This window comes from Macrotis lagotis, chromosome 1 (assembly GCF_037893015.1).
Source record: "Macrotis lagotis isolate mMagLag1 chromosome 1, bilby.v1.9.chrom.fasta, whole genome shotgun sequence".
Classification (NCBI taxonomy): domain Eukaryota; kingdom Metazoa; phylum Chordata; class Mammalia; order Peramelemorphia; family Peramelidae; genus Macrotis; species Macrotis lagotis.
Window position 1 is genome coordinate 64730852 of NC_133658.1, and position 25104 is coordinate 64755955.

Here is a 25104-nt window from a genome sequence, read left to right on the forward strand (position 1 = left end):
TCTGAGACCGGATTTGCACCTAGGTATTCCTGACTCCAGGGCCGGTGCTTAATCCACTACACCACCTAGTCACCCCTGGGAAGATATTAAAATTAAGACGAATCTGGAGAGACTTCCTGTAGGAAGGATTTTAGCTGGAACTTGGGAGATGAGAAAGGAGAGAATTCTAGGAAAAGGGAAGAATGCTGGGAGATGTTATTTCTAGTTTGAAAAAAAAGGAGACAGAGTATATTGGATATTCAGTTGATTCAGTCACATTTGACTCTGTGACCCCACAGATCATACTATCTATGGAGTTTTCTTGACAAATATACTGGAGTGGTTTGCCATTTCTTTCTTCAATGGATTGTTCAAGGCCAAACTGTGACTCAGGCCTAGTGCTGTAACCGAGCCATCTAGTTGCCTATGTTGGGTAGTAGTGAGAATAGAGTCTTAAGATGACTGAAAGGGCAGGAGGGGGTCAGTAGGTGAAAAGCTTTGAATGCCAGAGGATTTTTGTATTTGATCCTGGAGGTGAAATGGAATCACTGGAGTTTTTATTTCCATTCATTTTTTTTTGTAAGGCAATGGGATTAAGTGGCTTGCCCAAGGCCACACAGCTAGGTAATTATTAAGTGTTTGAGACCGGATTTGAACCCAGGTACTCCTGACTCCATGGCCAGTGCTCTGTCCACTGTGCCACCTAGCCACCCCCAGTCTATTTTCTAATATGTAAAATGAGTAATACTTGTAATTGTCTTAAAGAAAGCTTTGAAATTTGTATAGAATTAATGAATTGTACAATAGTATCTATATTGAGCTACAGATGCTTCAAAATATTACAGGTAATTCCTATTATTTGTGAAGCAATTTAGTTAAGTGACTCACCCAAGACCATATAGCTAGTAATCTGAAGTGTCTGAAGTCAAATTTGAACTCAGGTCCTTCATGACTCCAGGGCCAGTGCACTATTCCCCCCTTCCAATTTCCATTTTTTTAGGGAGTTTAAATTGTTCTATGGGACTTCAGGGGCAAACAAATATGATACTGCTCCAGATAGTCAAATTCTGTGGACAGAAATTAGTCAATTGTTTTTCACTCAGGTTATGGGTTGCCTTCTGAAAGCTTAATTCATATAATAATATGAAATCACATACAGCCACACAATCAGACAAACATACACACCCAAACCTGTAGAAGGAAGCAGGCAGAATCTGTGCATATTTTACAGACTTTAGAATACACTGTCATAAAACTACTTTATTATCAATTTGAAAACACCACACACAAATGTTTCAATATACAAAAAAGGGGCTTATCTATGAAATCTGGGATCTCTATTCTGTATAGCTTGTTTTTTTAAAAAAATAGCATATATCAGATTTAACACAGTAGCACCCCCCCATTGCCTTGCTGACCTGTCCCCTTCAGAAATGTCCTGTTTGTATGTATATTTCGTCAAACCCCTTCTCCATATCTCTCTTACCACCACTACCACCACCACTCTACTATTACCACTCCTACTACTAGGTCAAAAATATTCAAATAAAACCACACCCTGGTAGTAAAAAATGCATCTCATTCTGTTCCTGTCAGTTAAGAAGTGGTGAGCATATTTCATCCACAGTCATCTGAACTGGTGAGCCAGCACTGTATTGGTCAGAGTTCACTTTCCTTTATGATCATACAGCTGCTGCAAAGTTGTCCCCCTGGTCCAGCTCACTTCATTAAGTCTTCAGGGTTGATTTATAATTTTGTCTTTGTATCCCCATTGCTTAGCAGGATGCCTTTAAGTACTTGTACTGGAAGAAGCTGTCTGTTAGACTATCTTTTTCCTGCTTTCCAAATGATGGAACTTATCTCTGGTCTAGTTCTTCTCTTTCTCATATGATAAACTGTAAGAACTTTAGGATCTTCATTCATCAGAAATCATTCATACTAGCTACAGAAACTTCAGAGTTGACAGGAAGGGAAAAGGGGATTTTTGTTTTTCTTCACTGGTCTTAATCTCTTTTGTGGTCATTGGGGTCAGCTTCAGCTCAGTTATTTCAGGCCTGTGGAAGCAGAGGTGCTGCTGCCCTGAAATGAGCCTGCATTCTTCAACTTCATGTGATTCTGTTTTCCTCATCCCCTGTAGCCTCCAAATTTCCTCTATATCAATTCTTTACTCCTCCCTACAACTACTCTCTCAAGCCTATTCTAAGATCTTGTAAAGCATGTAAACTGAATTGCAAACTTTCAATTGTCACATCCTCTGTTACTACTATTTGCATAATTCAAAGTCTTTTGGATACACCTCTTCTGTCCTAAAAGCTTTTATCAACTTAGTGCACAACAGGAGAGCAAAGAAGCATCTGTATTATGAAACAGGATTAAGGATAGAAAAAATAGGGAGCCACCCAAGAATTTTCAAAACCCCTTTTTTATAAATATATTTTTAATGCAAGAAAACGATTTTTTCACAATAGGCAGGATTTTTGTTACAGGCATATATTTTTTCTACATAAAATAGGAGTGTTGCATTTGATAACCACCAAGGAAGGTCCCTTTCAACTCAAACAATCTATGGTTCATCATGCTGAATGAGTTGCAGAAGGTCACATTTCCTATGCCCACAGGAAGGGATGCAATTCTTAAACCTTGCCTAATTCTGGTTCTAAGCTTCAGATAACCCAATATCCTGGGTTGGAAGCATACTGGAAAGTTTAGGATTACAAAATTCTGAGCAGGCAGGGACCTTTGTGATGATCCAATCCAACCCCCTGGTATTTTATAGAGGAAAGCAGCCAACTAGCAAGACCAAGTCATTTGCCATTCTGACAGAACCCAGATCACAGAATGAAGTCCATTCTATCCTTCCACCTCTAAGGCAGAAATGCTCCTGGAATTTGTCCACTGGAAATTCTTCCTTATTTTTCCCCCTTTTCCCAATATCACACTTTATAGAGAAAACATAAAAGACTACAGAAACATATTTGAACTTCAAATAAACAAAATAACAAGTCTTCAGTTTTCCCCGTAAGTGGGTTGAGATTCATTACTATGATGAGAGGGGTGAGAGGAAGGACTGCGTCGTCTTCTGCCATGACTGTGTTTTTTCTCATAGGGACCACTTGGATTAAACAAAAGTTTTCTGTAAATGAGGGCAGCATCTGCAATGGTAAACACAACTGCCACAATTCCAAGGATCTGTTTTAAAAAAAGTTATTACTTTTAATCATTCATAGACCAGAGAATAATTTCCCATTCCCTCCTGTTATGAGCTCTACTCAGCCTGGATCTCTAGGTTGATTCCTTCACTTAGTTATAGTTTGGTAGAGATCTTAAAGAACATTTAGTCTGACCCCCTCCTTTTTTTCTTTAGTCTCATCTTTGTCACAGTCCTTCCCTTTCTCTAAAGTTTCTTCAGTAAGGAGACAAAATAACTTATTGTTAATGAAAAATATAGTCTTTTTAAAACAGTTTCCCCAGTAACTGTTAGAAAGGTTGATTATTCAGAAGAGACCTGAAAAAAAATATTCACTTGTCTTCCATCTTAGCTGTGTACTGTATAGCAGTAGAGCATTGTATAAACTCATGAGTACTTAGCATCATATTATTGTCTTTACTGTTTAATACTTTTATTTTAATAGAATCATGAAATATTAAAGCAGAAAGGAAACTTAAGAACACCCAGGACAACAGTCTCATTTGACAGATAGTGAAACTAAGGCCCATAAAAGGGAAATGATTAACCCAAATTTACATAGTACACTTGTGGAAAAACTAAAATATGAATCCACTTTCCTAACACTCAGTCTGCTCCTTCTTCCAGTATACCATTCTTTTAGTCTAATGGGTAAAAGTGAATCAGCTCAATCTAGAGAAGTTGTTTGGAAAGTGTTATTAATAATTTATACATGTTATAAAGAATTGGACTATAGATGTCACAGATTGAACTGCATTTACTTAGATAGAAATGGCATTTTTAGAGATTCCTCTTAGGGATCTGAAAAAATAACTGATATATTTTAAATATATGAATTGTCATCCATGATGCTCATGAGGAACAAACTGATGGTGACTAATGTCTTAATGAGAAACTGAAACTAAAGATACCATGTAGAGACCAAGTAAATGATAAAATCTGTAGAAGAGGGATATACTCACTACTAGACTTTGGAGAATTTAACCGAAAAAAATTATCCCTCACTCTAACCTCTGCATTCTATTCTTTCTTCTGAACACAGTGCCATTCTAATGGAGTACTTGGGTTTGCAGTAAGGACTGACATACTGGCCTGGCTCACCACACTTTGTTGAAGAGGCCATGGGAAAATTGCAGATCTTTTTGGATTAAAAAGTGCGAAAACCTTTGTTTCTTCCTTTAAAGTAGAGAAATTGGGTCTAAAGTACATTGGTAAGTGGAGAAGGGAGGTCACAGAAGACTTAAAAGTTGAAAGGGACTTAAGAGATCAGTAAAGTCCTATTCCCTTCATTTAACCAATGAGAAAACTGAGGCAGTCAGTCAGTCAAGTAACTTGTCCAGAGCCACATAGACAGTAAATGTCAGAAGCAGAATTCAAACCCAGAGACAATGACTAAACATTTATAGCAGTGGACTTGCCAGGACCATAGAAGAATTAAGGATTTTTAACCTCAGAAGAAAAGATTTATGGGAGTAAATGTAATTTAGGTGGATATCTAAGGACCACCTTCAAATGTCTGAAGGGTTGCCATGTAAAAATGGCATTAGGACTAATTAATAAAGTTAACAGGGAGGAAGAATTTTGTATTGTGAGAAGTAACATGATTCCATATTACTATGACTTTATTTCTGTACAAATCTTAGATACAGAAAATAACATTTCCAAATGAAAAGAACTATTAGATGATCCAGTTATGTATTCCTTGCAGATAAGGAATCACTACATTAATGCAAAGAAATACAAGTTTAATATACTTTCAGGATAAATGGTATTCCAATTTTAGTGTAAAATTCTACTCCAATTCTAGGGACACAAGTGATACCATTAACCATTCAAACAGACTTCTATTGACATCAATTAACTTAGGGAATGAAGTTACCAAAACCTCTACTTACCCCTCCAATAGCAACCAAGACTGTAGTTTTTGGTATCAATGCCAAAACAGACAGGATTAAAAGGAACACAATGGTCATAACTGAGTTTAAAATATCCTGAAAACATAGCATAAAGTAGTCAGATTTTTCCTGAAAACTGGATGACAAAAAATAAAACTTTAGAATCAATATAGTAAAGTCTAAGAAAGGCAGCATGACTTAATGGAAGGAGACTTGGGAATTAGGAGAACTCTTCAAACTTCATGGCTTATTATTAACTGGGCAACTATTTGCAATCACTTCTTCAAGGCTCATGTTTTCTTCATTTGTGAACTGGGTTTGACAAAATCTAAACTACTTACTTCATGAGATCATTAGGAGAGTCAGATGAGATAATGTAATATGAAGTGCTCTGCAAAACCTTAAAGCATACTGCAGTTCTATAGTGCTGTAGAAATGCCAGTAGTGACAACTGAGGTACCTTTCCCTCTGGCTCAGATTGACACCCAGTGGTCCTAGTTTTCTACCGTAGTTGAATCATTTTTACTAACCTAGAGCACAAATCATGGGTGAGATATTTTAGATATGAGAGATAGGCTCTGGGGGTGTCAATTATTAGATACCAGCAATGTTCAGTGTATGGAAGGTTCAGGGAAATTAATGAATGACATTTTGTTCTAACTCAAATAATGAGGCAGGTTGGTGAGATGCAAAAAAGCACTTAAGATTTAGTTTGGAGGATCTGCATTCAAAACTCAGTCTTGCCACTTGCCCTTTGGGATTTCCCTGAATCTTGTTTTCTTCTCATCCAAATGAAGGGGTTAGGGGCAGCTAGGTGGTGCAGTGGATAGAGCACCAGCCCTTGAGTTAGGAGTAGCAAATGAAGGGGTTGGTCTAGTTGACTTTTAATGCCAAAATTTATCAGACACTTAAGTATTTCTTCACTTAAGGGTCCTTCCAGTTTGAAATCTATAGAACTATGAATTATTCTGGTGTCATTTATTCGATGTTCAGATTATAGCAACTCAATGAAAAACAAAAAAACCCCGTCAATATTCACTTTTCCAAATGCAACAACTGGTTTGAGAGTTATGTCATTATTCCTGGTAAGGTTATCCAATGTGATATGACTCATTGATCTGACAACATCTTCAAGTATAGTAACTTCTGATTTCAGTAAATATGTTTTCAAGAAAAGGGACTTCTGTACACTTTTCCTCTTCAGCTGTACCAACAGTATCAGCTCTTCAGTGAGGGCAGTCTAAATATCAGGACCCTCTATCTCCACCACCACTATTTAATACTCTCTTCAATATGACCATAAGGCTCATTCTTTGATGCCAACGGTGTACCTGACCTTTATTAAAATATATTCATGTTTTATCTGGGAGTAGCCCCTTTGAAAGATGAGTTCAGAACATATTACTGTGGTGATACTGGCAGCTAAACAATAAACCCTTGTGGGGGTGCAGAATCAGGGGGTGAAAATGGCAATCAAAAGACAAAGGGGATACTAGGTGAGATCTGCTTAAGGATGACTAGCATTAAAATTGGCATTTGAGGGTAATGCGTAGATCAACCTGACTGATGGCGTTAATGGTCAACCTTTGGGAAAAGCTTATCCAACATATAACAAGAGTTTTTCCTGCTTCTGAGTATACAACCCCCTGCAGGGGTTATATGTTAAGTACAGTGTCATTACAGAAGAAAAATGCTTTTCAAAGAATATGGTGGATTATCCATCAGTTAGAGATTGAATGAACAAAATTATGGGATATGAATGTAACATAATTTTTTGAGACTGTAAAAAAATTGACAAAAGGGATGGAGTCAGGCTAACTTAGGAAGACATGTATGAAGTAGGTGAAACTAGAACCATTTATACAAAATTTCAACACTGTAAAGAAAAACATTAAAAGACCTGAGAAATCTGAACAATGCAATGATGAACCTAGCTATTCACTCCTATCAGAGAGCTGATAGATAGACTTGGTATGCAGAGACATTTTTTAGATTATGTCCAGTGCATGATTTGTTTTGTTTGGCTATGCTTCCATGTTTTAAGGGTTTGTTTTTTTCTTAAGGGGAAGGGAGGTTATACAAGAGAAGTGGGATACGAACAGTGGCACTAGAAAAGAAGTGTTAGAGAAGGAGGGGAAAGGAATAAGCATTTACTTAGTGCTACCTACCCACTGTGTCCCAAGCATTGTGTTAAGCACTTTCCAAATATTATCTCATTTGATTCTTCTAACAACCTTTTAAGTAATGTCATCACCCTCATTTTAAATTTGACAAAACTGAGGCAAAAAGAGATTAGGTGACCTGCCTAAATAAGGTCATATATATAGCTAGGAGTGTCTAAAACTGAATTCAAACTCAGTTTTTCTGACTCAAGACCATTTACTATTTACCTAGTTGCCTAAAGAAAGAGGGTCACTGAAACTTTAAAACATGTATAGAACAGAAGGAAACACAAACAGGAGAATTTTGAAACTAATATGTGTTGAATTTATTATATTAAGAGACTGAGGACAGATTTGAACTCAGGTCCTCCTGACTCCAGGGCTAGTGCTCTATCTATTGCACCACCTAGCTGCCTCTATTATATACGTTTTTAAAAAGCAAGCTGTATGTAACAGAGCTATGGCTTCATATACAATTCTTTTTCTATTTTTCTTTGTATATGGAATAGTCAATGTTCTCCTCTGACTAGGATGATACCAGAGATAAGCCTGACAGCCATCATATGTATACTTGGAATTATGCAGCTTTGAAGATGAATGGAATGCAACCATGAGCCACCCTGGACACTAGCAGGATAAGACCCTGAAGCTTAAAGGTTAGCCATGCTCTTGGCCAACTCTCTCAAGACTATGGAGCTCTAAGCAAACATGTAGAGAAAGTAATCCATTGGCCTGGGCTAAAAAGGTCTTTAATATTAAAGAATGGAGTTTATGCAGTAAAGACCTTATTATACAGAAAAAAAATATAAAAATGGACACTTACGAGTAAAGGCCAAAACAAACATTTCAACACTAGGTCAAGTCTTAGTATATATAACAGTACGAAAAAAACCAAAATGATGGTCTCCAAAGCTGTGATTACTATGTAGGTTTCAGGGCTTTGAGCAATAACAAATAAGATCAAGGCCGCTATAATCAATACCTGTAAGAAAAAAACAAAGTTTACTTCAATATATTTGTTTCACATTGTAAACATTTCTAACTATGATTGCTTTCTAAATACATAGGCATGAAGTGTGACTATGAAGTGTTAAGACTGATTTCTTTGCTGAGGCAAAGTCCTTCAGTATCTGTGCTCTTTTTCCTTTCTTTCCTCCCCCCTCCCCCCCAGTAAGTCCTCCCATTCCCCAACTGGTGGGATATGCTGTAGCAAAATCTAAAATCTTGCCACATATTTGAAATCTGGACAAACCTGGGGTTGAGGAAGGACTGATTTAGGCTTTTATCTGTGTACAAACCTCTCAATGTGGAAACTCGCTCTACTTAAGTATCCAAACTGCCTGGGCACAACTTGAATCCAGGTTTTCTGGGGCCATATCTCTAGTTAGTATGCCTGCAGTTATCAGTGTGATCTGAAACCCTTTCAGGAAGTCTGTGAATTAAAACTTTTTATAATACTCCTTAGATGTTATTTGTCCCTTTCATTCTGCAGGACTGTATTCATGCCTTACAAATGAAGACATCCACAGACATGTAAATGGGAATGGGGATGAGAAGGGCCATAAACATTTCTATAACATCTACTATGTGCTTGGATATGACGCTGCAAGGTAGGGCCTGTTATTGTCCCCACTTTATACTAGAGGAGTATAAGGCAAATAGAGGTGAGGGTCACACAGCAGGAAGTACTTGAAACTGGAGGTGAGCTCTCCATTGGGAGAGCACTAATGCCAACAGACAAACTTCACTTATTCAGATTTAGATATCTGTAGACATTTTCTCAGAAATGAAGGAATCTATTGCTTCAAGAAAAAAAATTGAGTATTTGTTGCCAATGATAAAATTTGAGCTTTCAAGCAAAAACTGAAGCTATGCTTGGATCCACCACCATGAGACTTGACAATTTCTTAACTAGTTAAAAAGACTTTTCTGATGATATTGGTGGTGATAGTAAAAAATGGAATTTTTGTATAGTATAATGAAATGTGTCATTACTTGGGAGAGCTGCAAAACTCAGTGAATACATTTTTTTAATGACCAAATACACGATTTACAGAATTATGCATGGACAAATAATCCATTCAAAGTGCAAGATATCAATTACTTTTTTTTTTAGGTTTTTGCAAGGCAAATGGGGTTAAGTGGCTTGCCCAAGGCCACATAGCTAGGTAATTATTAAGTGTTTGAGTCCAGATTTGAACTCAGGTACTCCTGACTCCAGGGCTGGTGCTCTATCCACTATGCCATCAAGCCCCCCGGCTGTGCCACCTAGCCGCCCCCAGGATCAATTAATTTTAATGTAGGAGTATAAAAAGTACATTGTAATAGTTTCATATTCCATTCTGCAATTAATCACTAAGAAACTAATGCTTTTCAAGTTGTGATCAACTGGTATCAAAGGAGAATATCCACAATTATCTGAAAAGACTATTAAAATAGATCTTTTCCCAACTATTTATCTATGGGAAGATGAATTTTCATCTACTTCAAACAACATATTGAAACAGATTGAATGTAGAAGCAGATTAGAGAATACAGCTATATTTTAAGACATACTAAAATGATTTGCAAAAATATAAAACTAATTCTCATATTTTTCTTTTTGAAGATTTTTATATTATATGTACATATATTATTTTTAAAAATGTCATTTGTTAACATATAATGGGTAATATTTTAAATTAACATTTACATTTTTTCAGTTTTAATTTCAAATATGGTAGTTATGTATAGACGTTACTCACAAAAGCAAAAGTTCTTTAGAGTCCTTAACAATTTAAGAAGTATAGGGGGCGGCTAGGTGTTGTAGTAGATAGAGTACTGGCCCTGGAGTCAGGAGTACCTGATTTCAAATCTGTCCTCAGACACTTAATAGTTACCTAGCCATGTGGCCTTGGGCAAGCCACTTAGCCCCATTGCCTTAACAACCCCCCAAAACCCCCTAAATTTAAAAAGTATAAAAGAGGTCCTGAGACCTGCTATACTCATAATAGTATCAGTGTTCATCAATATTTTTAGATATATCATCATTAATCAATTGGAAACTAGTATTATCTGGACTTATGTCAAGACACTCAAGTTTGAATTCAGCTTCAGTATGTAGGCCTAGTACCAGTGTTTAGACTTTATAAACTGGTTTCCTCAGCTGTAAAATAGTTTGTACTCTCTATTTCATCTACTACATCACACAGAAAGTGCTTTGTCAAGTGCTATGTTATCACAAATTATTTACTCTCCTAAAAACACATTTGTTTTTCCTATTCTTCTTTACTTCTAATATCCCTTAGAACTATTTATGTAGTAGCCAAATTCCTTTAAAAATATTCTACATTTATATCCCATAAATTAGCCACTCTAAATGCTTATAATCTGGCTCCTGGTCTCACCACTCTAGTGAATGATTAATCCAAAATCATGAATGACCTTTTAATCACCAAAGCCAATGGTTTTTTCTCAATCTTCATCCTTTCTGATCTATTAATAACTCTCTTTTCCCTGATCCTCTCTTCTACCTTTGGATACTGCTCTCTGTTCATTCTCATTCTACCTGCCTAACTACTCCTCAGTCTTTGCTGTATCCTTATCCAATTCACACCCACTAACTGTAGATGTCTGCCAGGGCTCTGTCCTGGACCCTGTTCTCTTCTCTTTCTTCACTATTTCACTTGATGATCTTAGTTCCAATGGATTCAATTATCATAATGATGATTCTGAAATTTATTTATAAAATCCTAAGCTCTCTGCTGACCTCCAGTCTCACATCTCCAACTATTGTCAATTAAACCTCTTGAACTGGATGTCACCTGTGTTCTATTCTTCCCAGCTTTTGAACTTCCTTTTTACTGTAGAGGGTAGCACCATCTTTCCAGTCTCTGAGTCTCACAACCTTGTTCCCCTTCCCCAAATCCCCATATCCAATCTGTTGTCAAGGTCTCTCCAATTCAACCTTTGCAACATTCCTTGAACATGCCCTTTTCTTCTCTGACACGGTCTCTGCTCTAGTGCATGCCCTCATTACCTCATATTTGGATCACCAGCAAAATCAGTTTTCTCAAGCCCAATCTGACCACATCTCTCCTTTACTCAATAAAATCCAGTGACACCCTGGATCAAATATCACCTCCATGGGCAGCACAGTGGATAGAGCACCAACCCTGGAGTCAGGAGTACCTGAATTCAAATCTGGCCTCAGACACTTAATAATTATCTAGTTGTGTGACCTTGGGCAAGCCACTTAACCCCATTGCCATGAAAAAAAAAAAACCTAAAAAAAATTAACAAGTAAAAATCATCTCCAGGATCAAATAAATCCCTTGGTGTTCAAAGTTCTCTAGGGTTTCCCAGGTTTTCTTCCAGACCCAGTTAAAATTCCACTTTCTATCAAAAGTCTATCCCAAACCCTTTTAATTTGTCTTTCCTTTTGTTGATCACTTATTTATCTTGTATATAAGATTGAGCATACATATAAGTTCTTGCTTTATGTAAATCCACATTCCAAAAAAACACCAATGTTAATTTTATTGAACAGTATTGTACTTTTATGAGGCCCTGAAGGCTATTTATGGGCTAAAGACCTATGGTGCATCTCCACTCAGTGCTGACAGAGACACATTAATAAAGACATAATCCCAGAGATGGGAACACTTCCATAGTGTTCTCAACAGTCTGTCATCAGTCAGTGCTGAGACTACTGACCATTTACCTCAAGTTGAAGTCAATTCTTCCCTAGCTGAAGTTCCAACTGACGAATAGGTTTTGAATGTGAAAGGCTACTTTCATGGGGAAAAGCACAAGGTGATTCTATTCCATCTAAGGTTTACAAGGTGGGTAGTCCTTTCTTCATATGAAAGTTGAAATTTTCCAGATATGGCATGAGGAGGTTAGCCCGCAGGAGTGGGGATATACCTCTATTGTACAACTTTATACAGGCAAAAGGACTAGACTATTCTGTGACAATTACAGAGGGGATTCTCTTTTAGTCATTACTGGAAAGATACGTGCCAGAGTCTTCCTTAATAGGTTCATCCTTCTTCTGAAACATGGCTATCTGAAAGCCAATGTGGCTTCAGGAAGAGTTAAGGAACAGTTGCTATGATGTTTACTGCCCCACAACTCCAAGAGAAATGCCAGGAGCATTGCATCAAATTGTGTCAAAATTTGGTTGCCTGGAGAAATTCATTAGGATTGTACATCAGTTTCATGACAGTGTGTATGCCTGGGGTCTGGATAGTGACTCTCATGAGAGAACTTTTGGTCAGCAATAGAGCAAAACAAGGCTGTGTGCACCCTCATTCCTGCGCTTTCTTTTTAGCATGATACTTTGTAGCCATGTTGACATACACCTTAAATGAAGACAAATAAGGCATCAAGGTCTGCTACTGCATTGATGGTAAATTCATCAACTTGAAGTTACAAGTCAAGACCGAAGTAGAGGGAGTGTTGGGCATGATTTTCTGTTTGCAGATGATTGCACTTATTGCAGTCTCTAAATCTGAGATACAACAAAGTATGGATCAATTTTCTGCTGCTTGTGCTAATTTTGTTCTAACAATTAACATCAAGAAAACACACATGCTCCATCAGCCAGCGCCATACCCTTCATATGTGGAACCAAAGGTTACAGAAAATGAGAAGTTTAGAACTTCGTTAAGTTCACTTCCCTTGGCAGTGTACTTTCCAGGGAGGTACACATTGACAATGAGGTTGACATACACATTGTCAGAGCTAGCTCAGTATTTGGGAAGCTCTGAAAGAAGGTGTGGGAGAGAAGAGATTAGACCAACTACCAACTGAAGGTCTAGAGAGGTTTTGTGCTGACCTCATTGCTGAATGCCTGTGAAACTTGAACAGGCTACCAGCATCATGCCAGAAAACTGAATTATTTCCATTTAAATGCTCTTAAGAAGATTCTGAAGATCACCTGGCAGAACATACTAGACACTGAGGTCTTTTCTTCAGCTAAACTGACAAGTATCCAAACTTTGCTTCAGAGTACAGCTCTGATGGATTAGCCTTGTTCAAATACCAAATTGTATTTAGTAAAAAAAATTATTTTATGGAGAATTCACATAAGGCAAAGCACTCAGAGGGGACAAAAAATGTGATACAAGGTCACTCAAAATCTCTTAAGAATTTTGGAACTGATTATATAACATGGGAGACCCTGGCACAGGACCACTCAGCATGGTGTACCCTCACATCAGGGAGGCTGCTGAACTATATAGGAAAAGAAGAACTAAAGTAGTTCAAAGGAAATGTGAGATATGCAGGTTTTGAGAACCATCCCAAAGATCACCTAGACTATCTGCCCAAACTGTGGTGAGCATTCTGAGCTAGTCATCTGATCAACCACACTACAACATGGAAGTTAACATAGTGATGTCATTTTGGTCTTTGATAAAGGACAACATTCAGTCAAGACTACTGTATTCTCACCTCTCCCTCAGTTTAGCACTCTGTGCCTCCTGCCCCTCCCCCCAAATAATAAACTAAAAAACTCTTGCAAGTGAAAGCAGAATAGAAGTTCCTAGAGGCTGGTACTACCACCAAACTAGGTTTGGTTTGAGACCTCTGGTACTGAGACTGTTGCCCCACTCCACCCAGAAAGATGCTTGCCTCATTCATCACCTGCCCATGTGTCCTTGAGTCCCCATGTATTCTCATCCTCTCAGTTTTGGCTGTGACTTGGCTGGCTCTAGTCTTTGTATGCTTCTCTATCCCTGGCCCCCACATATCCCTGAAATACATCTCAATTCCATCCCTTTACAAGTGACCCTCTTTTTACAGCCCTTCCTTCCCCACATACATAGGGCAAATTTAAAAACACAAAAATCAATTTAATGAGATGACTGCAGTTGATTGCATGACATCTGCTCCATTAGAATGAGCTTCTTGAGAGCAGCTAAAACTGCCTTTTTCATAACCCCAGTGTTTATTATTGTCTGACACAAAGTAGGCAATAAATGCTTACTGCTTCTTCCTTGAGGAAGCCCTCTACCTAGTCAATGTAACTTTGATACCATTCCTTCTTGTTCTCTCCAGCCTACAGTTCATACTAATCACCTTTGCTCTAACCTGCAATCTCTCCTCATCTCCTGGTTCCTTTTACACTGCCTAAAAGTACTTCTGTGTCTCCCTTATTCTAAAAACCCCATCAATAGATCATACCATTTTGGTGACTGTCTCTCCTCTGCTAACCTCTGAAAAAGCAGGTTAACACTTAGTATACCCACTTCCTCTCCTCTCATGTTTTTAAGCCCTATGCAACCTGGCTTCTGACCTCATCTCTCCAAACTGATTTATCAATGTTTAAGTGAAGAAAGAAAAGGATCAGAATTTTATGTTATTGTTTACTTTCTCCCTCCTGAGTTTCTTGATTGAACAGATCAAAAGGGACTTGCCCCCTATTGTTCTCTGTAACTTGCTCTTTGACTCCTGTTACTTGATTTATGACTTGCCTCCCCTACCCCAATGGACTAAACTTATGTTTCTCACCTGTTCTTTCTTCTAGCAACCTTAGGTCCCCAAAAGCTGCTGCTGTCTCTTCCTCCAATATGCCCCTCATTCCCCCCTTCTTTCTATACCTCTTTAGTTGATGTATAGCTGATGCAATGACATCATCTTTGAGCAAAATGGGGGGAAATGTTGAAGTGTTTCAAATGTTGATAAGTTTTTATCAACTACATTCCTGGTAAAAAAGTCCGATTTCTTTAGACAGTATTCAGCCTTCACCTTACTACAGCCACCTTTTGCCAATAGGTAAGAAGTCAGTGATTTATGACTCCCCCCATGTTAATTACATGGATTTACTCAGGAAGACAATGATTAGGGATTCTGGAAGACTTGTCCTGCCCTTATGATGCTTAAAGTTCAAGAATAAATAACAATCAGAGAATACTGTAATAAGGATGATAGGTTTTAAGGAGCAATTGGATGGATACCTTAAGTTTGTGCAACCTTCATTGTCAGGTCACCAAGGAGATCACTGATTTCCCTTGTCCTTTATTTTTGGATAAATATGCTTGTCTCTCTCAACTCTGGATGATCATCTTGGACAGATGGTCTCCACCCACAGGTTTACCAGGAAATCCTAGATAATAAAACTTCTTATCTAATTTCTATTTTCTGTGATTTTATTTTAACCTTATATTTTAAGATTTTAGAGTTCACATCAGTTATATCAAAGTTTCCAGATGCCTTTTCTCAATCATCATGTGATACTGCTATATCATCTTAAGACTCCTGGATATGCTTTGCTTTCAGGATTTCTGTGATTGCTTATTCTTATTCTTTGGATGATTCCTTGGTCTTTTCCACTGGATCTTCAGCCATGTCATGACTTTGTCCTGGGCCCTCTTCTTTTTTCTTTCTCTATCATTTCATTTGGTGATTTAATCAGCTGTTTCAATATCCTCCATACACGAACCAAAGTGATATCCTAAAGCACAGGTCTTTCAGATTATACCTACCTTTCCCCCACTTAAAAACCTCCAGTGATTTCCAATTACCCCTAGGATCAAACACAAACTCCTCTGCTTCATTTCCAAATCTTGCCACAAGCAGACACCTTTCTTTTGCATGCTCTTCCACTCAAATGTGCAGTCATCCTTGTAGCTCCTCGAAGGACTTCTATCTTTTGCACTGGCTTTTCTCCATGCCTGGAATGCTCTTGCTCTCCATTCTTAAAATCCTTGTCTTCCTTCAAAACTCACCTTAAGTGCCTTCTCTAAGAGGTTTTTCCTATTTCCCCAGACCTAATGCCCTCCCCTCTAAAGTTACTTTTCAGTTATTCTGTAACTGGGATAAGAAATGGACCTGTAATTTCACTGCTAAACTTCTGGATAAAGAAACATCTTCTAGGGTACTGAAAAACTATGATTTGCCCTGGTTAATACCATAAGAAACAGGATTTGAACTCAGATATTTCTGGCTTCTAGATTCTTCATCTTGGCTGTTTTCTCTATATACTTGTGGTTTCCCTCATTGGAATATAAATTCTTTGTGGGCAGTACTGTTTTCGTTTTTCTCAATAGCACTTGGTATTAAGTAGATTATAGGGATGTTAACTAGTTGCATCACTGCCAAGTCTCGAAGAGGGTCTTGTTGTATAGCTCTATGAAACTATGAACTTGAATTCCAAAACATTTACATTTCTTTACCTGTTCAACCAGTGATACTTGCTGGGCCTTCAAGGACATCTTTTTTTCCATGACTTTTGGGGGGCAGCTAGGTGGCAATGTGAATAAAGTTCTGACCTTGGAGTTAGTAGGACAGGAATTTGAATTGAGTCTCAAACACTTGACACTGTGTGACCTCAGGCAAGTCACTTAACCCCATTGTCTCACATCCAAGGTCATCTCCAGTTGTCCTGTTTCCTATCTGGTCACTGGACCCAGATGGCTCTGGAGGAGGAAGTGAGGCTGGTGCTTCAGCACAGCCCCCCTCACTCAAATCCAATTCATGTGCTTGTCATATCATAGCGTCACCTCCCTGCGGTGATTTCTTTGAGAATGGAGGACAGACATCATCACTACCATAACTCCTTTGGTTTTTCAGTGGCACAGGTGAGACAAAACAAATGCTGCCTCTCTTTCACCCATTCTCTAGGGTTCAGATGGATGAATCCTTCCTCAAGCCTCATCCCCTCAAGGATTCTCTGAGGTTTACTAGAATCCAGGTTCTTAATAGAAAAACCAGTTATCATACAGTAAACAACAACAATGATCAGGCCCTATATCCTCAAATTCAACATCAGCAAAGACTACTCATTATTTTTAGTTTCTTCCTTTCTCTTACTCCAACTACATTCTTTTGATTTCTCCATCCCATCAATGGTCCCATCATTCTTCTCACTCTGATGTGAGGCTTTGGAATAGTCTTTCACTCCTCTTTTTATCAGATCTATTTATTCCTAATTCCTTTCCCTTTTCTGTGTCTAGTTCCCTTATCACCCCTCATCAGAATTCTTAAGCCAATCATCCCAAAGGGTCTGAATGCTGCTCTGCAACCATGAGCAAGTAACTTCAACTCTGAGCCTTGGCTTTCTCATCTGCAAAATGGAGATACTTGCTGAATCTACCTTACAGAGCTGTGAGAAAAATGTTTTATAAATCTTAGAAGTATTTTATAGGGGTGGCTAGGTGGCACAGTGGATAGAACACCAGCCCTGAAGTCAGGAGCACTTGAGTTCAAATCCAACCTCAGAAACACTTAATAATCACCTAGCTGTGTGACCTTGAGCTAAGTGCCTTGCCAAAAAAAAAGACTTTATAAATATGAGTTTATATTATTATTATTTCAAAGTTCAGTACATATGTTCCCCTCCTCCATGAAGCCTTTCCTAATTCTCCTTTCCTTCCTTGAAACTCCCACAGCACTTTTACTTTTCCAATAGTACTTATATTTTATCTTATATTTATGTTATCTGCATAGATGCCTCTTCTCCCCACTGGATTGCAAATTTCTAGAAGTCAGGGGCTTTGTATTATCTTTTTAGTACCCACAGTATTCAATAATGTCTATTGAGTGAACAAATGCAAGACTTCTATTACTTCAGTCACACCTGACAATACCTGCAGTTTCTATTATTAAGTCTTAGCTCCGTTAACGATTATTATTTACGTATGCATAAATATAATAAACATAAGATTACAAATTAGTCTTAAATGGCATATTATTGTAATGTACTCTAACCGCCCCCACCCTCATGCTCCAATTTTCAAATACCCTTGGACATATCCATGTATAAAGGTTGAGGCTACTAGGGAGCTAATGAGTCTCTACCTTGGCAGCTGGCCCCCGCCCTACTTTCCCCATGGGGGTGGCTGCCCTCCCCCCATCATCAGTTCCACCCTCAGACTGAAGGAGCAGCTGCTGGTGCGGCCTTCTGCCTGCGCCCCTGGAAGATGGGGGTGGTGGGGTGTGAGAGCCGATGGCCTCGGGGCCCTGCCCTGCCCCCACCCGGCCTGTGCGCCCCGGAGCCCCCTGGGCCCAGCTCCGCCCTCACCAGCCGGACCAGCTTCACTATGCCCTTGAGGGAGGTCATGTAAATCCTCAGGGTCCTGTGCACCGTCTGGGAGCTAGACTGGGTCTCCATGCGCTTCCCCGCGGCTCCGACCCCGCTGGGCCCGGGCTGACGCGGCTCGGCTCCCGCGCACCGCACCCACCGGCCCGCGGCTCCAGTCAACGGCAGCACGCGTGCCACCTTCCTGGTCTCGCGAGGCCCCCACAAGCTCAGTGCGCAGGCGCGCCCACCTCGTGCCACGCCGCGGAGCCGCAGCGCCCCGCCCTCTCTCACTGCGCATGCTCGCAGGCCTGTGCCGGGGCCTTCCGCTTCAAGTACCCCAAGAGGCCTAGGGCAGCCGCCTCGTGCTTCCCGACGCCCCCGAGCCTCACTTTGTGACTTCCGGCTTCCGGGGCCTCTCGAAGCCCACATGTGACTCCCACCAGCTGGGTCTCGTGACTCAGGCCCCTGAATGCATGTTTATTAGGCAATAGCTTATGCGCAGATATCAGTTATTTATCTATTTCGGACTCTTTTTCCGGGGGCTTACCTTTTATCCCGGGTGCATTGTTTTTGTCTTCTAAAGATTTTCAGATCGCTATAATCCAAGCCACGTGCTCCGTCTTCTGTACTTGCTCCCGCCCCACCGCCCTCCCTCCCTGCTGCCAGGAAGGTGCTGGACCCAGTTACGTGTGGGCAGCTTGTGGCTCTGGACCCAGTTACGTGTGGGCAGCTTGTGGCTCTGGACCCAGTTACGTGTGGGCAGCTTCTCGTGGCGCTGGACCCAGTTACGTGTGGGCAGCTTCTCGTGGCGCTGGACCCAGTTACGTGTGGGCAGCTTCTCGTGGCGCTGGACCCAGTTACGTGTGGGCAGCTTCTCGTGGCGCTGGACCCAGTTACGTGCGGGCAGGTTCTCGTGGAGCTGGACCCAGTTACGTGTGGGCAGCTTCTCGTGGTGCTGGACCGAGTTACGTGTGGGCAGCTTGTGGCTCTGGACCCAGTTACGTGTGGGCATCTTCTTGTGGCGCTGGACCCAGTTAAGTGTGGGCAGCTTCTCGTGGCGCCGGACCCAGTTACGTGCGGGCAGGTTCTCGTGGTGCTGGACCGAGTTAAGTGTGGGCAGCTTGTGGCGCTGGACCCAGTTACGTGCGGGCAGGTTTTCGTGGTGCTGGACCGAGTTAAGTGTGGGCAGCTTGTGGCGCTGGACCCAGTTACGTGTGGGCAGGTTCTTGTGGCCCTGGACCCAGTTAAGTGTGGGCAGGTTCTTTTGACGCTGGACCCAGTTAAGTGTGGGCAGCTTCTTGTGGCCCTGGACCCAGTTAAGTGTGGGCAGGTTCTTGTGGCGCTGGACCCAGTTAAGTGTGGGCACGTTCTTGTGGCAAGGGCTTAGAGAAACCCCACCTTTCCGGCAGTAGGGGCTCCACCCCCAAAGGCCTTGGGGGAATCAGTATGCCATAATCCCTTCAATCTCTCCCTCCCAAGAGTGAGACTGGTCCAACTCTCCTCAGGGTTACAGTCTCCCTGCTACACCTTTCCCTAACAGATGCCTTCCTCCGGGCGGGTAGGTGGCACCATGGATGCAGTGCTGGCCCAGGAGTCAGGGGGACATGAGTTCAAATTCAGCTTAGGTGTGTGACCTTGGGCAAGTCACTGAACCTCACTGCCTTAAATAAAAAAAAATAGATTCCTTTCTCCTCTTCCTGCATCCCATATTATATAAATGAAGCTTAGTTTTATGAAGGGCGTGCAAAGGAATATGTATAAATCTTATTGAGCAGGAGCAGTTCTTAGGTCATTGCTAAGTTGGGACCAGCTCCCCCTTATCCTCCTTCCCTTCCCTCCCTTTTTTGTTCATTCTTTTTTTTTTTAAGTTTTTGCAAGGCAATGGGGTTCAGTGGCTTGCCCAAGACCACACAGCTAGGTCATTATTCAGTGTCTGAGACCCGATTTGAACCCAGGTACTCTATCCACGGTGTCACCTAGCCGCCCCTGTTCATTCTTTTCTAACCACAAACTTGACCTCTTTATTTGACCTTGTCTGGTCCTGGTTATGTTTCTCCAAGCAGTTATGAAAAGTTAACTCTTACATGACCCTGATCTTTTCCATCTCATGATTAGATGTTCAGGTATGAAAACTTAACTTTTTATTGCTTACACTTAACATAACTGTGAAAAGTATATGATATGCTTCTTTAAAAAAAATTTTTTTTGAATATGCTCCTTAAGTAAGGCCAGGTATCCATTTAATATTGTGCTCCCTAAGGTCAGGTTTTTGTTCAAGCTTATTTTCTGTTTTTCAGTTCTCCTAGAATTTTTTTTAATCAAATAGGAACATTTTTCTTAAGGAATTTATGATCAAACACTGAGTTCCATTGATTCTGTTTCCTACTTTGTCTAGTGTGTCCTATTGATCTGTTTTTTAAAAACAAGTATCAGAAGGGGCGGCTAGGTGGCGCAGTGGATAGAGCACTGGCCCCGGAGTCAGGAGTACCTGAGTTCAAACCTGGCCTCAGACACTTAATAATGACCTAGCTGTGTGGCCTTGGGCAAGTCACTTAACCCCACTGCCTTACAAAAACTAAACAAACAAAAAAAACCCCAAGTATCAGATGGTCTGTCGGTGAAGAAACATTTATTAAGCAATTACAATGTGGAAGTCCTCTGCTAAGAGCTGGGGGATACAAAGAAAGGGAAAAATCCTTGTTCATAAAAAGCTTGTGGTAGAATGGGGCAGTTATCATGCAAAAACTAGGTTCATACAAGTTTCATGCAGGGTAAATTGAAAATAACCAACAGTGGGAAGGCATTAGTATTAAAAGGGATTGGGAAAGGCTCCCCAAGGGGGACTTGAAAGAAGTCAGGGAAATTGGAGGTAGTGATGAGGAAGGAGGGCATTCCGAGCTTAAGGTTCAGCCAGTGATGATGCCAAGAGCCAGGAAATTGAGGATTGAAGAATAAAAAGGATTTATTTTCATTAGATGAAAGAATACTTGAGTTGGAGTGGATTTGGGGTTAGGATGGGGAGACAGGACATGTAGGAGGGGGTTGTAAAATATAGAAAGATTAGGAATTTAGGAGAGGAGCCTGTTACAAAGAGCTTTAAACCCCGAGCAGAGGATTTCATATTTGAAAGGGAACCAGTGGACTTGATTGAAGGGGGTGTGGCAACATGGTCAGACCTATACTTTAGGAAGATCACTTGAATAGCTGAGAGAAGGATGGACTGGAGTGGGGAGAAATTAGTGGCAAGAAGACCAATTAGAAAGCTATTATAATAGTTCAGGTGTGAAGTGTTGGAGGGCTTGAACCAGAGTGGTAGCAATATTGGAGAGAAGTTGTATAGGAGAGATGTTAGAAAGGTAAAATTGGCAGACTTTGGAAGGAAAGAAACAAGCTTTTATTAAATGATTATTATATGACACTCAACAATACAAATGTTATTCCATCCTTACAACAACCCTGGAAAGTTGGTGCTATTATCACAGCTGAGGAAACTGAAACAGATTTGCCCCAATATTGTCACACAACTAGTAGGTGGATTTGAATTCAGGTCTTCCTGACTCCAGGTCTAGTACCCCATTCATTGTACCACCTAGATGCATCTAGCCACAATCTTTTGCTGCTTTGGCAACAGATAGGGTATGGGGGGGTAGGGCAGTGTGGATGAGAAAAAGTGAAGATTCAAGGATGGTATGTATGTTGAAGTTTAAGATAGGAAGAGGGTGCTGGCATTTTCCAGAGGAAAGGGAACTTAGGAAGAGAGGGAGATTTGGGAAGAAAGATAATGAATTCAGAGTTGGATATATTGAATTTAAGATGTCTGCAGGATATCCAGCACAAGATGTCTAATAGGCATCTAATAAGCATGAGACAAGGTTGTTAAGAGTGCTAGGACTAGATTTGAGAATGATTAGTATAGAGATGATAATTAAATCCATGTAAGCTGATGAGACACAAAGTGAAGAGGGAGAAGAAAAAGGGCCCAGGAGAGAACCCCATAATGTGACCTGCATCAGGATATAACAAAGGAGACTAAGGAGTGGTAAGAGGAGAACCAGAAGAGAGTAATATCATGAAAACTTAGAAAGAAGAGGGTATAAAGGTAAAGATGATCAAAGGCTTCAATGGAATGATGAGGTTGGAAACCAGATGGCAGAGTAAAGAAAGAATGAAAGGAAAGGAAGTGGTAAAGATGATTTGTAATGATTATAAATGACTTTGTCAAGGAGTTTATCCACAAAATGGAGGAGAGATATAAGATGGCAATGTCAACAGAATTTTACCTGACCTATCTTTAGTCTGGGAATGACTGGAAGAGAAAGAACAGGTCAGAGACAGGAGTGCCAGCAATCAAGTGTTGAATTAATTTAATTAATTTCAGGGTGAAGAATGTAGTTCTCCTGAGAAGGAGAATTGGTCCTGCTACAATAAAGGCAGAGGTTTTATGCATAAATTACAAGTGGAAAAGGAGGGGAAAAGTGGATGTAAGTCAAATCATGCCAACTGGAATTAAATGTAAGTCAGATATAATCCTGTCAAGACTTCTACTACAATTATGTTGGGCCAATCCTATTTGTGACTTCAAATGTAAGTCCTTATCTAATCAAGGGGAGCAGGATGTTTCAAACATCCTCCTTATTTTACAAGTTCTTTATTCAGAGAGATCAAAGGAATGCTGAGGAGACTTGGAGAAATTTATACCTTTTTATTGTATGACCTTGTGGCAGGAGGCTACAGGGTCAAGTTAACACCATATTCTATCTGCGCAGACCAAGTTTACTTTTCAATTCCCCAAGTTCTTAATCTGCTTCTCCCCTTTATCTGGTCTACTCCATGTCTGCCTTTCCCCACATGGTCTGCTGTCCACTCTGCCTGCTCCACAGTATCCTGTCTGCCTGGTCTGCACCATAATCTGGACATTTATAGAGGTCTAGAAGACCCAAATCTGAGATTATATAAATATCAAATATAACCAACTTATATAACAGTAGCTACTTCCAGATTCCATATAAGGATTGTATATCCAGCCTGATTATGTATCCATCACTAAATGAACATGCAAATATGGGCCTTACATCTGATCATTAAAGGAAATTCATATTTAAATCTAGGCCAAATGATTTACCTTAAAGTGGATTACAACACACAATCATTTCTAGGACTTGAGCCCATGGAGTGCAGGAGTGTATAGGTATTCTTTTTTTGAGTCGTGTGGGAACAGTTAAGTTGATTGTTTCAAGTCTTGGGGGGTTGTTACGTTGCAGAGTTCAGAACAAGTTCTGTAATGGTAACAGGTTCTGCAGTCTTTGATTCACTTCACTTACTGTATACAGGCACAACAGAAGCACAGGAACATGGGTATTGTTAGAGTGATTGATAAGTCTAAGCTGCATCGTGAGTCACAATTATTAATATATATTTGTTGCACATGCCATATTGATTAATATGAAAATCATAAATCCCTTTTCATTAGCTAATGAGAATAGGTGGATCAAGGGAAGGTTTTTTTGAGTCTAGAGAAGACATGAGCATGTTTTTAGGCAGTAGGGAAGCATTGAGTTCTCCTGTTCACCAGGGGATTCATTCAGCTCAGGAGAGAAAAGAAACATGCATACATTCGGGTGGGGATGTTAGAAGAACGACTAGTAGAGCCATTTATTGGTAGTATCAAACAGTTCTTTATAGCAGAAAATCACAAAATTAGCATACAGGATAAAAACAATGATGCAACTCTAATTTGGGCAGGATGTAACCTGGCAGGCTGTAACTCAGGTCAAGAAGTTCAGGAACAGGGCTATCACAAGTGAGGCCACAAATGACACAGTTGTATTATCAAATTAGAGTTCCATGGAAAGCCTTCTGCTTGAGGGTCACCAGAGTTTAGGTTTTTTAGTCATAACTGACCTTCTAACCCAAGCCAACTTGAACTGCCATCAACAGGGAAGTAGGCAATGGATAAGAAGAAATTAGAAATAAGTGAGAGGGTAGGAATAGTAGAGGGGGCAATTTGCTGGATAAGATGGAAGACAATGGGATCATTTGTGCATTTTTAGAAACCTGGTTTACCCTAGAAAACACTGTGTCCATGATTATAATCTCTAGACTTTTATCTATATTCTCTAAAGCTTCTTCTTTTTTTCACAATCAGTATTTTATTTTATTTTTCCAATTATATGTTATGAAAGTTTGTCAACATTTATCCACATGCATATTTATAAGTTATATAATTTCCTTCCACCCTCACTACCCACTGTCCTCCCCTCAGTAGCAAATAGTCTGGTGAACATTGTACATATACATTTGTGTTTAACTTGTTTACAGATTAGTCATTTTCTGTATGAGGAATTAAGACTAAGAGAAAAGAAAGAAAACCATGAGATAGGAAAGAAAAACATAAGAGAAATTTTTTAAAAGTGAATGTAGTGTTCATTTAGATTCTGTAGGTTTTTCTTTGTTTTGTTTGGTTTTTCTTCCTCTGAATGTGGATAGCATTGTCCATAATAGATCTTCCAGGGTCATCCTAGGTCTCTGAACTACTGAAAGGAGCTGCATCCATCAAGGTTGATCACCTGACAATGTTGTAAATATGTACAATGTTCTCTTGGTTCTGTTCACTTCGCTCTGAATCACTTCCTGTAATTCATTCCATGCTTCTCTAGGTCTGACCATTCATGGTATCTTATAGAACAATAGTACTTCATAACATCCATATACCATAACTTGTTCAGTCATTCCTCAATTGATGGGCATCTCCTCAATTTCTAATTGTTTGCCACCACAAAAAGAGCTGCTATGAATATTTTGTAACATATGGGACTTTTCCTATTTTTTATGATTTCTTCTGGATATAGGCCTAAAACTGTTAGTGCTGGGTCAAAG

General features: G+C 39.9%; 1 protein-coding gene across 1 annotated transcript; it reads right to left on the bottom strand.

Moving 5' to 3' along the window:
• Positions 1-1200: 1200 nt before the first annotated feature.
• Positions 1201-18657, bottom strand: LOC141507264 (uncharacterized). Its single transcript, XM_074214803.1, has 4 exons — positions 18229-18657; positions 8047-8205; positions 5062-5157; positions 1201-3168 (listed from the first exon to the last, which is right to left on the bottom strand). Exons 1-4 carry the CDS (start codon positions 18655-18657, stop codon positions 2986-2988), a joined length of 867 nt encoding a protein of 288 aa, XP_074070904.1. The 3' UTR covers positions 1201-2985.
• Positions 18658-25104: the final 6447 nt, after the last annotated feature.